General features: G+C 55.5%; 1 protein-coding gene across 1 annotated transcript; it reads right to left on the reverse strand.

Moving 5' to 3' along the window:
• Positions 1 to 14,558, reverse strand: AK4 (adenylate kinase 4). Its single transcript, XM_056355703.1, has 5 exons — positions 14,092 to 14,558; positions 7,029 to 7,148; positions 4,457 to 4,629; positions 4,007 to 4,125; positions 1 to 2,761 (listed from the first exon to the last, which is right to left on the reverse strand). The coding sequence occupies exons 1-5, from the start codon at positions 14,234 to 14,236 to the stop codon at positions 2,647 to 2,649; spliced, it is 672 nt and encodes a 223-aa protein (XP_056211678.1). The 5' UTR covers positions 14,237 to 14,558; the 3' UTR covers positions 1 to 2,646.
• Positions 14,559 to 15,338: the final 780 nt, after the last annotated feature.

Genomic DNA, 15,338 nt, shown 5'->3' on the forward strand with positions numbered 1-15,338 from the left:
TAAGCAGGAGAAAAAACTTTTATTTACATCTTTCAAACAGTAACACAGCTGCAGCAATTCACTGGGAAGAAACTCCAGGAAGAAAACTCATCTTGACATGCCAGCGGTGCCCGGCGCGCGGGGAGACCCTCTTCCCACCACACAGTATTTTGGGTCAGTACAAAATTGCTGTTGCTTTAGAAAAGGCAGGAAATTCACAGTAAAGTATCAAAGGGGAGCACGGCACAGAGGAATGGCAAGGGACACGTCGTTGCTCCGGGACCTCATCCCTGCCGGTATTTGGTCTGTGAAAATGCACGATACGACAACTCTCATAGAAAAATCTATCCCGAGGGCTCGATGCATGCAGAGTCACGGGATTTCTACATCCACTATAGGGCTTGAGCCTTTAAAAGAAGCGCTCGGGCGGCTCTCCTGGGACAAAGCCATCTGCCAGCCCCACCGCTGGGCTGCATGGGGTAAGCCCCTCCGCAGGTCTCAGTGGCAGGGAAGGACGAGACACAAGCTCGGCCAGGGAAAGCAGGGAGCAGCCCCCCGACCTGGCGTGCGGCCCCAGCGGAGCTGCCCGCCATGGCCAGGCTGCTTTTATAGCCTAAACCCACCCCCCATCATCTCCTCCCCTCCTGCCCAAAACTTCTAGAAAGAGAAAAGCACACACGTTTTGGCTATTTCTAGATGTGTTTAAAAATGGGCCAGACCTTCATCTGAGGGTCATGGGAAAATCTAAAATCTTTCTTAAAAAGGATTTCATCGCAGGGTGGAAGACTTGCGTCCTCCCAGCCCGGGAGCTCCTGGGGGGATGGAAGGGCCCCCAGGGACAGCAGCGAAACCCAACGGTCCCTCCGCTCCCATCTGGGCAATCCCCATCCAGAGCGGGATGCAGAGCCTCCCCTGCCGCCACCGCACCATCACTTTCGCCCAGGGGCAGGCAGCGAGCGGGCAGGGATCTCACTTGGCATACACCCCACGGCTTCAGGCGCCGGTATCAGGAGAGCACCAGGGTGAAGCTGCCTCTGACAGAGCGAGCAAACACAAGGGGCTCCTCTGACCGAGCAAGGATGCGGGTGGCTCAGCAGGGACAAAAGAGTCCCAGGGATGTGCTGAAGTTCTGCACACGGAGCCTGTGCATCCCTAAAAAAGCCAGCCAGCTCCCCACCCCCTGCTGCAGGGCCACTCTCCAAGCAAAAATAAAACCAGGGACATTTCAACAACAGAAACTTGCCCAGGCTGCTCTAATTAATCAAACGGGTATCAGGGGCTGACAGCTTTGCTGCCCTCCTGCTGAAGCACCCATGGCAGACCGCAGCATGCTCTGCAAACACAAGCAGCCTTGTGCAGGCTTCCCCAAAGCTGATGCTAAAATTTGGTGCTTTTTTTTTTTTTTCCCCAAACCTTTAAAAATACACATCTTGCTTTTTTCTTAAATATATAGTCTATAAAATAAGGCAACTCAAGGAGACAAAAAGAACATCCCCATTGCTTAGGTACTGCATCCTACCACCAAAATGGGTTACAGTACTTCCAGTTGAGAAAACCAACTCCAACTGGCCGCAAAGCTCCTGCGCACGGGAAGAGGAGCGACACACTCTAATGCTGCTGCAAATCACAGGGAACTACCTGGGCACAGCCCTTGGCAGTCCCTGCACAGGTCCCGGGGAAGGGAAGGCTCTCATCCCTCCAGGGATTCATGGGGAGGGAGCTGCTTCTGCCAGGGACGCTACGGCTGCAATGGGAACCACACAGGGAACATCCCATCTCCAGGGGACCTCAGGGATAAAGGCAGCAAAGAAATTGGAATGACTTGATTTCTCCGCAAAATTGAAGCACACATTAAAATATATCTTTGGGAGAAATTCTCATAACATGACTATCTTGTAGTATTAAAAGCTATAAACAAGGCAAGCACAAAGGAGGGGAACGCATCCCCTGCACAGACCCTGCTCGGTGTCACAGCATCTCCTGAAAACTAAAATGTACAGCAGCTTTTTATAACAGGGGTTTCATCTCTCTTTATGCAAGAAGCACATGTTTTACCTCCAATGTTTTCCCTCTTTTAAGCGTATTAATGCTGGAAATGTGATCTTCACATTTCTGGGCTTCGTAGCGTACCCATTTTCCATGTTGCTCACCGGTTCCCACTGGGCTAAGTCTTGCTTTTTAGACCTTTGTTTCTCTGAGATATTAATTTCATAGAAAATAATTTATAGGAAAAAAACCCCAACCAACCGAGAGAGCAATCTGCAGTAAACGGTACTGTGGAGCAACGGGATGGCATGCTGTAGGCTCAAATGGAGACTGGGCTTTGTGTATGGGGGTGGCAAGGACACCATGGCAAGCTGCATAAACCTGGTGTGATCATATCATATCGTATCATATCAAAACGAGGTTTGTATCACTGATCTGTGTGCAAACTTGACCATAGGCAGGAATACTTTACAGTCTGGAAAGAGAAAAAAAAACCCTTGCTGTAGCAGACTTGACCTTATAAGCAAAGATCTTTTTGCCTGATACTGGCTATAACCGTGTAGCCCCAGTACACCAGGGAAGGGACTTTAGGTACCACACGATCACCTAATCTGGCCCCAGCACCGCCCAGAGAAACCCAATCTGTGATGGCGTTAACTCTTGGTCCTTGGTACAAGCTGTTTAGTTCTCCTCGTCCGAGAGAAGGGGTGCGATCTTGTTGGAAAGCAGGGTGTACACATACGGCCAGATCTTGTTGGTCTCTGTCCCCGAGAAGGAGTGCAGGATGCCCCTGCTCCTGGAACAGAGATAGAAGATGTCAGCACCAGCCCTTGGTGAGTACCTGCAGTCAGGCTGGCCATCGGCAGGGGACAGCCAGGCGGGGTTGGAAGCTCACTGATGCCTTTTTGGGCCAGAGGGGGATACAGGGGATGGGCAGTGGCTGCTCCCATCCGCAGCATTTGCTGGAGGAGCCCAGCGACACCCGCACACAGATGAACCAAACCCAGCCAACAGCAAATTACCACATTACCCAGGACGACAGCTCACCCTCGCCCCCCTAAAGACCACCCATTCTCTGAAGTGCTCTACAGATGTAAACAGCAGCATCTATTCATGTGCTTAAGCTGGTGGGAAATTCAGAGCCCCTGTTCTCCCCCTTCCCCTGCAAGGGTGCTTTTGACACGCCACGGACCAGTTCTGCTTTTAAAAACTGCCGGGTGCTCGCTCCCTCTCTGCGGTGGATTGCCACCCTACAGCAATCCATCTGTTCCCAACTCAGCCAGCAGAGAACGGCCCCAGACTCGGAAGGGACAAGCCCTGGGACGTATGGGTGCTCACAGCGGAGCCCTCCCAGCCAGCGCTGGGCTCTCACCCCTCTCCTTCCCTCTGGCCAGTTGCTAAATGCCTCGGGGCCCGGACTGATGTTTTGCAGACTGACTGGGCAGCACCCACCGCCCGGGATCTGCACCGCCCGGGGTGAACGTGTTGGTTTGAAGCAGGGTAACAAGCAGCTCACCGGTGCCTGCAGGAGGGGAGCTGCTCTCTGCAACGTCACCGTCCTCACCTGCCTGCAGAGCCTCGGCTCGCTCAGCGACAGCTTTGCGTGGGGACACTTGCCCAAAAAGAAGCTGAAAGTCTTAACTGGTTGGGTTTTGTAGCACTGATGGGCAGCACCTCTGCAGATAGGCTTCCCACCCTGCACAGCAGAGCTGGGGGGCAGAAGGGATTTGCAAGTGCCTTCTGCCACAGCCAAAAAATCCCTCCCACCACCAGCACCAGCAAAGCTCTTTATGGAGCCCAGCAAGACAAACAGGAGCTGTGAATTTCTTTGCATCAGCCTCCTCCCTCCAAGCAGGCTTGGCTGCAGTGAAGGGCTGGGCTTTGTGCCACTGAGCGCAGTGATCTGTCCTCCAAAATCTGTCAGGGGCCACGCCGGGGCTCCTCGGGCTGTGGGGATAGGGTCATGGGACTGGCTGGTGGAAACAGCACTCGTGCCTGTTTTTATGGGCATGCCGTGACTTATTCACATGGTCCAACTCACTTGTACAACTCTATCACTGGCTTTGCGGCATCTTTGTATTTTCGGAGCCTGGCAGCCACGGCCTCGGGTTTGTCGTCCTCGCGCTGGACCAGCGGCTCGCCCGTCAGGTCATCGATGCCCTGCAGGAAGGCAAACACCATCAAGGGGATGCAGCCACCAGCCCCATTGCCCACGCTGCAGCTCCCCGCCACACAGCCTACTCTGCATCAATCCAGCATCCTCAGATGGCATTTAACATAAATCCCATTTTCCTAATTAACATTTAGCATGACTCCTTCAGGCTGGCTCCCAAGGGCAAAGTCCTCCAGTGCTCGGTGCTTACTACCTGGCATTTCTTCCCCAAGGCTGTTTTACTTTTACGATCTCAGCTCACGCAGAGGAAGGCTTCTCTGACCTTTCCCTTCTGTGAACTGCTCCCAGCTGGCATCCCGCGATGCTACAGGCTCTTACCTGGACATGGGGGGGGTTGAAGTCCATGTTGTACACCCTCCCACTGCCCGGGTGGATCCAGCGGGCACTCAGGCGATCCTTCAGTGTCTCGAAGGGTATGTTCAAGCTGATCACCAGGTCCAGCTCACAGATCCCATCCAGCGCCTTGGCTTGCCCCAGCGTCCGAGGGAAACCTGCGCAGGCACCACAACAGAAAGGGGCTGTCAGGAGAGGCAGGAAAGCAGCAGGATGGAACCAAAACCACCCGCCCCGCAGCCCCGGAGCTGCAAAACCACCGCAGCTCCTCACTACAGCACAAGCAGTCCAACAGACAGGCATCCACCATATGGCTACAATAAAAAATAGCTCCTACAGCACTGGCTCCCGAAATACAGCACATGGGTCGCCGTGGGCTCGTCTTTTCCTGCAAAGTCATAGCTGGAGGCAAGCAAGAGGGCACAGGCAACAACAAAACAGGGAAAAATGCTGGAATTACAGAGAAACAATGGCAGGAAACAAAACGCTGTGCACAGACAAGTGACACACTGCTGGTTTACATGGAGGACATGGAGGACACCGCAATGGAATGGTTTGTACAGCCATCACCCAGCTCTCAGAAATCCCCGTCCTCCGAGGGTGCCCAGTGGTACCTTTTGTTGGAAAAAACAGTGAGCAGGTGGGAGCATCTGCTCCTGCTGCCAGATCGCAACCAGGGGTGACCTGTCCCCTCTCCAGTTTTCTCTGCTGATAACACACTTTGTTTTCATTTTTTTTAACCTTTTTTTACATCTGTAAACCCCTCTGAGACCTCCTAGGCTTTTCCCAAGGAGAGTATTATTAGCCAAGAGCTTGCCAGGACGCCAGCACAGGGAATGAATCAGCCATTATGAGAGAGAATGCATGTAGTCTGTCTTACCAAGTGAAGCCAGTCTGTTACTTCTGTTATCAGACCACTTGAAATAACTACGCTCCTTGTCACAGTTCTGCTGGAGTGGGGCTCTGACTGCACCCACCGCTTGTGCCCCCAGGCAGATGAATTCCCCCAAAGTTAACAGGAACGTGACAGCGCAGGGCTGCCGGCATTGCTACTGCCCGTGTTCAGATTTTAGCTTTGGGGGCAGCCCGTCCCTCAAACATCTTGGTATAGGCAGAGACCAACACACAAAGCAGGCGGCTCCTGAAATCCTCATTACCAGCCCACAGCCCGATTTGTTTCCCCCTTTCGGCAACCTTGGCGGGACCTCTGGATGCAAAGCTGTGATAAAACAGGAGCCGGTTCCTGGGCCAGGCTGCTGGGGGTCAGACCACGGTACATCAGCACCCTGAGCTGCAAGAACCCAGATCTGAGCATGTTGATGCGGCCCCCCAAGATTGTGTTGAAACACTGGAATTTTAATACAACAAAATATGTACTTGTTTACGCAGTGCTTGTTGCTGTAATATTTGTTAACCACCACGTTCCCTGACGAGTTGAGTGGCATTATTGCAAGAATAATAACATTTTAATAGTGAGGATTCACAGGCATCTTCAAGGCAGCCTGAACCTACAGTACTTGAGGTCTCTGGCGTCCACCCTGCGAGCCCAGTGGGGTGATGGTGCCAGACCTCCCAGTGCCAACACTGCTGCATCCCCAGTGCCCACTGCAGTGAGAAAAGCTCGGCCGGACTCCAAGCCCCAGCACAAGCCACCTCTCCTCTGGGGCTGTCCAGGGCTATGGGGAAGACACACAGCTCCACCAGCCCTCCAGTCCCTGGCACTATACCGTGGACTTGTTTTGGTTGTAGACTATTCTGTGTTTTCCCTGCCAGGAGCCTCAGAACTCTGCAAAAGCCTGAGTCTGTTATAAATCAGCTGGCTCAGTCTTATTTCTGTGTTCACTGATTCTTCAAAGCAGATGGGCAAGGGAGGGTTTCTCCCCCTACAGCAGCCACGGCCACTCATCCCCATACGTCACACTTGCCTGTGCCCAACACCGCAGGTCAGTGTGACCTGCTCAGCCCTGCCCCATCCCCTGCCCAAGCCCCAAAGCAATGCCTAGAGCTGCCATCGGCACTTGTCAGCTCCCCGGCTACCGGCAGCGATGCACCGCAGCTGCTGGCACACAGCTTCGCCGCTGAGGGCTGCAGGAGCTCCTGGCGAACCTTCTGCTGCTCCTCTCACCACTTGCCGTGCCGGTTTGCTCTTGGCATCTTCTCCACCCACATGTACCTCAGGTGGCTCTTGGGCTCGGGATGAGTAGCTCCTTTGCACAAATACGGAGGTGGTAAGAGATGTTTCTTGGCATGCCTCCAGCCCCACTCTGCTTGCTGGCTCGGCTTCATGAAACACCTATCTCCTTGCCTTGCCCTTCCCTGTCCCGGCTGTGCGCCAAGGGCTCAGCTGGACACGCACGTGCTGCTGAGTAGGGCAGAGGAAGAAACACGCAGGCAGGTGCCTCTGCCAGCAGGTCGGTTCCTGCCTCTCCTCCCACAACCAGCAAAGGCACCTTCTGGGTTTTCTCTCTCCTGGTGCTGCCAAACCATTAGCAGCAATACAATGTTTGAAAGGGGGCTGGGATTTTCCCACCCAGAGGGGATGCAGCAGCACACTCACCATCGAGCAGCCAGGGCTGCTCTTGCCGTTTCTCCAGCTCCGTCATCATCATGCGCGTGATGACATGGTCCGGCACCAGAAGGCCTCGCTCAAGGTACTGCTTTGCCAAGACGCCAACTTCTGTTCAAGAGAAGAAAAAAACGCAAGTCACAAAAAAGCAAAAAAAAAAAGCATGATATTTCCACTTAAAAAATATTGCTCCCCCTCAAATTCTGCCTGTCTTCCTATATTGCTCATCCAGAAGCTTTTCAGCAGCGTCCCTCTGCCCTTAGCTGCTGCTCCCAACGGCCGAGCAACCACTGGGTCTTTTTGGTGCTGTAGAAATGGAAATGCCTGAAATACCTGAAGAACCCTGGCAGCCCACAGCAGCAAGGGGCACCCGCACCACCCCTGCCATGCCGGCCGCATGCACTGCGTGCCACACACAGGGCTCCTTCGGCTTTGGAGACAGCACCGGTGTGGGTACAGGTGGCACTGGCACCAATACTAAATGTCCTGAAGACACTGAACCAGCTGCAAGGGATGCTGCCAAGCTCCACACACGTCGGGTGGTGGGATGGGACCACAGACCTGGCCAGCTTCCTGCTGCCTGCTGCCTGGCTCAGGCTCGCTTTGAAGCAATGTCAATGACAAAGGCAGGGTGCTAATAATGCCTATTCTTTCAGGTGCCTCAGAGGTGGTTTCCAGTAAAGCCATGAGGACAAGCAACGCTTGCAGATCTGGCAGCATTTGGCTCAGAGGCATGAAGTTTCCACATACAACCATTGTCAGGAAAAGCTGGCATTGTCAGTTACAAAAGAGCTGAAAAGGTGCAAATTCACGATTTCACGTGCAAAACATGGCAGTAAACAGGCATTACCAGCAAGCTCATGCAAAGCCCAGATCTCAAAGTGTTTGTTAAATCACTCTGGAAAGCAGAAGATGGCTTCCTGTCCAAAGGGTTTTAAGATTTCAGAGCCTCAACTTAACATACGCTCAGATAAGAAAATTATTTCCAAGATCAAATCCTTGAGAACATAACTGTGGTGTAACTGCAAGGTAAATATGCCTTACCAAGCCCCTGCCCGGCTCTCCCCCGTGTCACTCAGCTGGAACCAACAGCGCTGGAGAAGCCAGCGGTGGCTTCTACATGGATAACGCCGTGTCTGGACCCACCCTTCTGGCAGCCTGGCACCACGCGGGCAGCTGCTGCCAGCAGCCAACGTAATAGGGATTTATTTCCTTATATATTTCATTGCAGCTGGGTAAAGCAGATGCTACCTCGTGGAGAGATGCAATAAATTCAGTTGCTTCTTACATTATACAGTTTGCCTGCAATTTTCCTGTAGCTGCTCAGAGACACAAAGAAACTGGAAAATGCAAGTATTCTTTGCCACCACACGTGGCAACTCCTGATCCTGCCACCAGAAGAGGTCCAGCCTCTTCCCTCTTGGAACAGGACCCCACCAACTCTTTTGCTCTCTTCCCACAGCAGCTGAAATAGCATTTGTCACCAGAAACAAACAATATTGCCATCAATTTGTGCAAGATTTCTGGTGAGGACAGCACATTTTAGCCCTCCCAAAGTATGAGTCCTCTAAAAAAAAGCCACAGGGTCCTGCATTCCGAGGCAGGCTCTGGCTTCCCAGGCTGCAGCAAGATGTCAAAGCGGGCAGGCACGTGCACCTGAACTCCTGAGCTGCAGGAGGGTTTTTTTGCAAAATATACAGTTCCTGGAGAGAGTTCATCTGATCTAACAGGGGAACTGACGCAGCCTGCAGGGATCCCCCCGAAGGCGTGGGGCTGGGACGTGCACAGGAAACCTCGCAGGCTCACAGAAGGATCTGCAGAGGATGCCTGGCAGGAGCATGGGGCAGCTGGGGGCTGCCAGCCGAGCCACGCTCCCCCCTGGAGCCTGGCCTGCCTCGGACACGGACACGGAGCAGGCAGCGGGTGCTGGCTCACCGGCCCATGGGGCTGAGTCATGGCAGGGACCAGGACCACGTCCCCCTCTGTAACGGCATTTCAGCTCACCCTGCTGAGCAGCTCTTTGCTCGGAGCCACGGTGGCTGCCAGGCACCAAGAGCAGAAAATACCTTTTTTCACTAAGTTTTTTGTTGCTGCCCATACGTTGCCAGCGCTGCTGGCAGCTCTCCTGCGGAGGAAAGCAAAGGACACAGGGATGGAAAAAATACACGATGTCTTATGCAACCAGCACAGAGACCTGCTAAGGCGTAAATATTATCGCATCCACCTACATTTTTTAATATTTATTCATGTGGTCTGCACGTTGCCACAGGCTCACTGGGAACGTGCTTGCCGGCAGGACAGAGCTGCTGGCCACCGGCAGAGCAGCCTGGTGGCCCCGTGGGCTGCAGCTGCAGCTGCCCCAAGGAGGGGCGGCTGTCCAAGGGACTGGCTGCTGCTCAGCAGGGCTGCTGGAGCCAGGCCTGGTGCTGCAAACCAAAAATACGCTGGGCTGCTGTTGTGGAGCCTGGAAATACAGCGGAGGCCCACAGCTCTGCATCACGGAGGCTGCAGTTTTCCCACGCCCTCAATACGGGCAGATGGTTCTCCGCTGCTCCACGATGGACAACTCCTGCTGGCGGGGATGCTGCTCCTCTGTGCCCCCCGTGTGTGCTGGGGGGACATCACCAGCAAAGGGGGGATGCACCAGCATGGGAGTGCATGCATGGGCATGGAGTGCACATAGCAACACGGGGGGCAGGCACTGGCCCAGGGGTCATGCACCAGCACAAGGGGAATGCACTGCCATGGGGGCCCATGCACCAGCACCATGCACCAGCACCAGCAGATGCTGACTGCTTCCAGACAGCTCCTGGAGCCCCTCCAGCCTCTCCCTTCTCCAAAACACTTGTGGCACCATCACCCACCCTCTCACCGAGGAGGAACAGGCATGTAGGAACAGGCACATATTTTGCATGATGGACCTGCAGAGCTGCCCAGTCCCTGGACCCCCCCCAATACCCAGGACACAGGAGCGCAGCATCCCCACAGCACAGCCCTGCTCCCATGGGGTTTCTTCAAGGCAGCTTTTATCTCCAGTTTTTACATTCGCTGTCCCCCTCCCAGCTGTCACCCCAGGGCCCAACCTGGTCCATCAATCCCCACCTGAGCAGCACTCCCCAGCCACAAACCAAAGAGGAGAAAGGTTTGGGCAGATCCTTTGGAAGATCCTGGCCCCCCTGCATGAGGAGCTGAGGCTCACCCCTATTGCACTGCACAGCACCCATGCAAGCACCAAAACCCCCACTGCTACAGCCACGGGCAGCAAGGGGTTGCATGCACTGCTCTGCAGTTACTCCAGGTAGCAAGGGGCTCCTTAGATGCTGCTCATGCTCCCTGAGCCAGGCTGGCGGTGGGTGCGCCTGGCAGTGCTGAGCTCTGTGCAAAACAGCCTTTCGACTCACGGGCTTAATCTCATTAATCTAATGACCACGGGTTTAATCTGCCCTTTAACACATGGGACTTCAAGCTCTCTGTGGCTTCCCCCACAACCCTGATCTGCAGCCTCCTTATCAAAGCAACACCAAGTTACAGCCCTGAGGGATGCCTCCAGCCCCCAAGGCCACCAGCAACAAAACAGCCACCCGGGGCCAGGCAGGGCAGACTGGAGGAGAGGCTGTTCCCAAACACGGCTCTTGGCAGCCTCCAGACCCTGCATGATAACGCCGGACTTTCTGCCCTACACGCAACCTTTTACATGATTTTTTTTTTTTTAATTTAGGCTACAGCAACACGATCTGGAGTTAATAGAGAGGAGAGGCCTTGGGTGGTTAATAGGGGACCGACCTGTGCACCAGTGCAGATAAGCTGCAACGACCCAGCTGGCCGGGGCCAGGTGTCACCCTGGGTTTGGGACCCTGGGAGCTCTTTCCTGACAGGAATGCTGCATCCAGGGCCCTCGCTCCCACCCTGTCCCCACCGGCAGGATGTCACTTTGGACCCTATGGAAAACCAGAGGGCTGGCAGGTTGCATCTCCTGGGCTCAGCTCTGACAGGCAACGGGGCCAGTGTGTGGCTCTGCCAGCAGACCATCACCCATGGAAAAGGTGGGGAGAAGGACTGTGGGGCTCAGTCGTGCGCATCCCACATCCCCCTTGGGCTTTTTTGTGCTTACTTCGGTTGATGCTAAAGAAATCTGTCACAAGGAGGGGACTGGAGCTACTTCTGCCTCCAAGGAAGTACATTAAAGGGAGTGGTGGGACTGACACAAGACACACGTGTCTCTGGGGGGATGCAGACCCTCAGCCAAAGCCAAGCCATTAAGCTGTATTGCGAATTAACCGCTGAGTCCCACTAAGACTCCGGGATGCTGCCAACACCAGAGACGACCAGCTGGGTACTGGGGCCAAGGTACTGGCCAAGGAAATTGCTCACCACCCTCCAGCACCCCTGCCTAGCACCAAAACCACAGCTTCTAAGTCTTCCAAGAACTTTAAAAGACCTTTCCTACAGCAGAGCAGCCACTCACTAAGAGAAGACACTAATTAACACACGAATGTGTGGTGGCAAAGGTACTTGTAGGGTCACTGTAGCAAAACTTCAACACTTCAGCAGCAACCGTGTGTTCAGCCACTTCAGACGGCTGCAAAGTGAAGTCCTTGTTCCCCGAGGCTGGCGACACAGACACTGGCACAGGCAGCGAGCCAGGCACCCTCCCCAGGCTGGGTGGATGGGGCTTCCTCCAGCAGCTGGAGTCCTCTGTGCCACCCAAGCCTGAATCCCGCAGCCACGGCTATTTTATGTCTCGCAATGGCAAGCAGGAAAATCCCCAGTGCATCGACGCCTCCCTGCCATCCTTGGACCGAGATGACTCTAAAAACATCAGACTGATGGGTCCCTTTGGGATAATGATTTTGTAATGATTCTATTCGTACTGAAGAGCCCCAGCCCTCCTAAAATACAAAACCAGTGGCGCAGATGATAAACTCGAGAGGAGAGTCATATTTCCACGTCGTTTCCCCCGGAGCTCACACACTGCAGCACAGTCATGTAACAGCTTGTCCAAAGCAAACAGCAAAAAAAAATAACCACCCCAGCACATAGCTGCAGCTTACTGAGAGCTGTAACCAGAGGCTGTCAAAGGTGGGACCCGAACGTCACGCCAGCTGTACCAAACTAGGCTGATTTTCTTCTGAGTAATTTTACCTGCATTTCTCAGTGTTGTTTGCTTTGGGAAACTGAATTTACCGGAATCGCACTGTGGGAAACACCTTCAGCTAACTCCACTCACAGTCCCTTCTCCAGGGTCCCCAGAGAAGCTCTACAGCAAGAACATGAACTGAAACATAAAATTCAAGAGACACATTTAAAGCTTGATCCTACAAGTTCCCGGGTGGGCAGTCTCACTGCACTGCCCTGCTCCCGCACACTGCACCTCTGCTTGCTTTTCACCCAAGCCTTTTGTCCTGCAGCCAAAGCCGTCATGGGGGTTTTCCTAATTTTGAGCCTCCCTCCAAAGGAAATATTATTGTATTTTTTTCATTATAAAAGGAAATATTATTGTACTTTTTAATTATGAAAGGAAACCTGGGTATTTTTAAATGAGTGACCCGTGCGTGCAGGGCTGTGTGCAACGCCCTTGCTGGAGCATGTGGCTCTCCAAAACTTTTTTTTCTCCCCCACTTTGTTACCCTTCTAAAAAGGGAAATCACTTCTAGGTTCTCTCCGTTTGTTTTGTATCAATGCCGTTTTACCACTCCTTTGCCTGGTGAGTCAGCTTCCCCTCTGGGCTGGTATTTCACACATCACCAGAGGAAAGAAGGAACTGCTGGAAAAAAAAATACGCTGGGATTGCCTAATGGCATCTGCAGAGGAACCTGAGGGCAAGCTGGGGTGCAGCACACCTGCTCCGGAGCCTCGCCAGGGCCGAGGAGCATCTCACCAGCTGACAGCACTGCCTGCGGCGCAAACACAGCAAAGACCATCCGCTCCCCCGCGGGTTTGGGACCCGGGTGTCACCCATGGGACGGGCAGGAGCAGAGAGCTGCTGCGGGGAGCCCGAGCTCCTGCCAAGCAGCATTGCCCTGCCGGGGGCTGCCCACTGCGCTCTCTGAGCTCTCAAGCCCTAATAAGCTGGGTCTTGCCAGGGGTGACCTGTGCAGGGCAGGTGCTGCCACCCACCTCCTCCTTCTCCCCGGCTTCTAGAAGGGAGTTCCATAAGGAGTCGGGGACATGCACTTGCACCCCGTAACACCCCACCAGCCTTGCCGCAGGGGATGGCATGGCACAGCACATCCCAACACCCGGCCACAGCACCCCATGACCCGCAGCAATTTTCCCAGCGGGGTTTCCCCTGGGCACAAATGCACGTTCGCAATCCACCCCTCCTGCTGTGGGTGTTGCACAGGCACTGCCTGCACCAGCATTTCAGCCATCTGCCATCCACCGCTTTGCAGTTTTTACCCCATTCCTGTACCTGAGGCAGGATGAAATTATTAACAACAGGCAACCTGTTTGCCTGGATGCCACCATTAACCATCGGTGGCTGGTTATTTGTACTGGCTTCTCCAGAGCTATACCCACCGGGCACAGGGATGAAACCATTACACACCCAAGGCTCCCCGCAGCATCAGACCCACTTTTACTGGGCAGCTCCGCCAGCTCAGGCTGGGGGGATAAGGATGAATGAGCTGTGCCAACCCCACAGAAAGAAAACAACCTGTGGTGTATCTGCGTGTGTGTGTGTACATGAGTGTGTTCCCCATCCCATCTCCATCCCATCCTTGTCTACATTCCATCCCCGTCTCATCCCCATCCTACCCCTATCTACATCCCATCCCCATCTCCATCCTATCACCACCTTATCCTCATCCCTGTCTACATCCCATCCCTATCTACATTCTACCCCCATCCCATCCACATCTCATCCCCATCCCTGTGGACATCCCATTCCCATCCGTGTCTACATCCAATCCCCATCCCATCCCCATCCCCAATCCCTGTCTTCATCCCATGCCCGTCTCATCCCCATCCCCGCCTCCCGCCACTCCGTCCCGTCCCGGGGCAGGCGCGGGGCCGTGCCCCCGGTGCCGGTGCCCGCGGGCTCTCGCTCACTCACCGCCACCGGCGCGCAGGCTCTCCCGCAGGAACTGCCCGCTGGAGAGGTGCTGCAGCCCGAAGCTGCGGGCGATCCGCTCGCACACCGTGCCCTTCCCCGACCCGGGGGGGCCCAGCACCACCGCCCGCACCAGCCTGGAGGCCATGGCGGCCACCGGAGCCCGGCCCGGCTCCCTGCGGGGCAACGCGGCTCGTCAGGCGGCCCCGGCCCGGCCCCCCCCGCGCCGCCGCCAGCCGCCGCCGCGGCCCGTACACATCAGCGGGGCGGGGGGCCCGGCCGCCCGCCCCCTCGGGCCGCGGCACCCTGGGACTTGTAGTCCCGCCGCCCGACGGGGCCCCCGAGCCAGGGGCGGCTGCGGGGCCGGCGGGGAGCCCGTGGCTGTGCCCGCAGCCAGCCGGGAGGCCGTGCGGGGCCGCGGCTGCGGGGACACGGGCAGCCAGCGGGTGGGCTGCCGGGGCGGGCTGCGAGTGCGCAGCCTGCGAACCAGCCTGCAAATAGACAGCCTGCAAAATATAGTCTGAAAAATGTACAGCCTGCAAACGCACAGCCTGCAAATAGACAGCCTGCAAAATATAGTCTGAAAAATGTACAGCCTGCAAACGCACAGCCTGCAAATAGACAGCCTGCAAAATATAGTCTGAAAAATGTACAGCCTGCAAACGCACAGCCTGCAAATACACAGCCTGCAAAATATAGTCTGAAAAATGTACAGCCTGCAAACGCACAGCCTGCAAATACACAGCCTGCAAAATATAGTCTGAAAAATGTACAGCCTGCAAACGCACAGCCTGCAAATACACAGCCTGCAAAATATTCAGTCTGCAAAACATAGTCTGTAAACGCACAGCCTGCAAACGCGCAGGCTGCAGCCCTACAGCCCGCGGTCGGTCTGGAACCCGCGCTGCCTCCACGTACACGGCCCGCACGCGCGCGGCCGCCGGGCTGCCCAAGGCTGGTACCGGGGGGGTGGGGGTGGGGGGGCACCCCTTGCATGGGCCCGGCGGGCGCTGCCGCGGGTGCGGGTGTTGCAGGCGCGGCCCCGCGGCGGGGGCAGCTCTCCGGCCCCCCCGCCCGCACCCGGCGGGGCTCCATCCCCACAGCGAGACGCGACGGGGCTCGCGCCCGCCCGCGAGCACCCGCCGGTGTTGCAAAGAGCGCGCGCCCCGCTGCGCGCACACGCACGCCCCCCCCGCCGCTGGCCCCGCCCCCACCCCCACAGCGCGTGTTCGCGGCCGTGACCGTGGGTG

The sequence above is a fragment of the Falco biarmicus genome, chromosome 11 (assembly GCF_023638135.1).
Source record: "Falco biarmicus isolate bFalBia1 chromosome 11, bFalBia1.pri, whole genome shotgun sequence".
Taxonomy (NCBI): domain Eukaryota; kingdom Metazoa; phylum Chordata; class Aves; order Falconiformes; family Falconidae; genus Falco; species Falco biarmicus.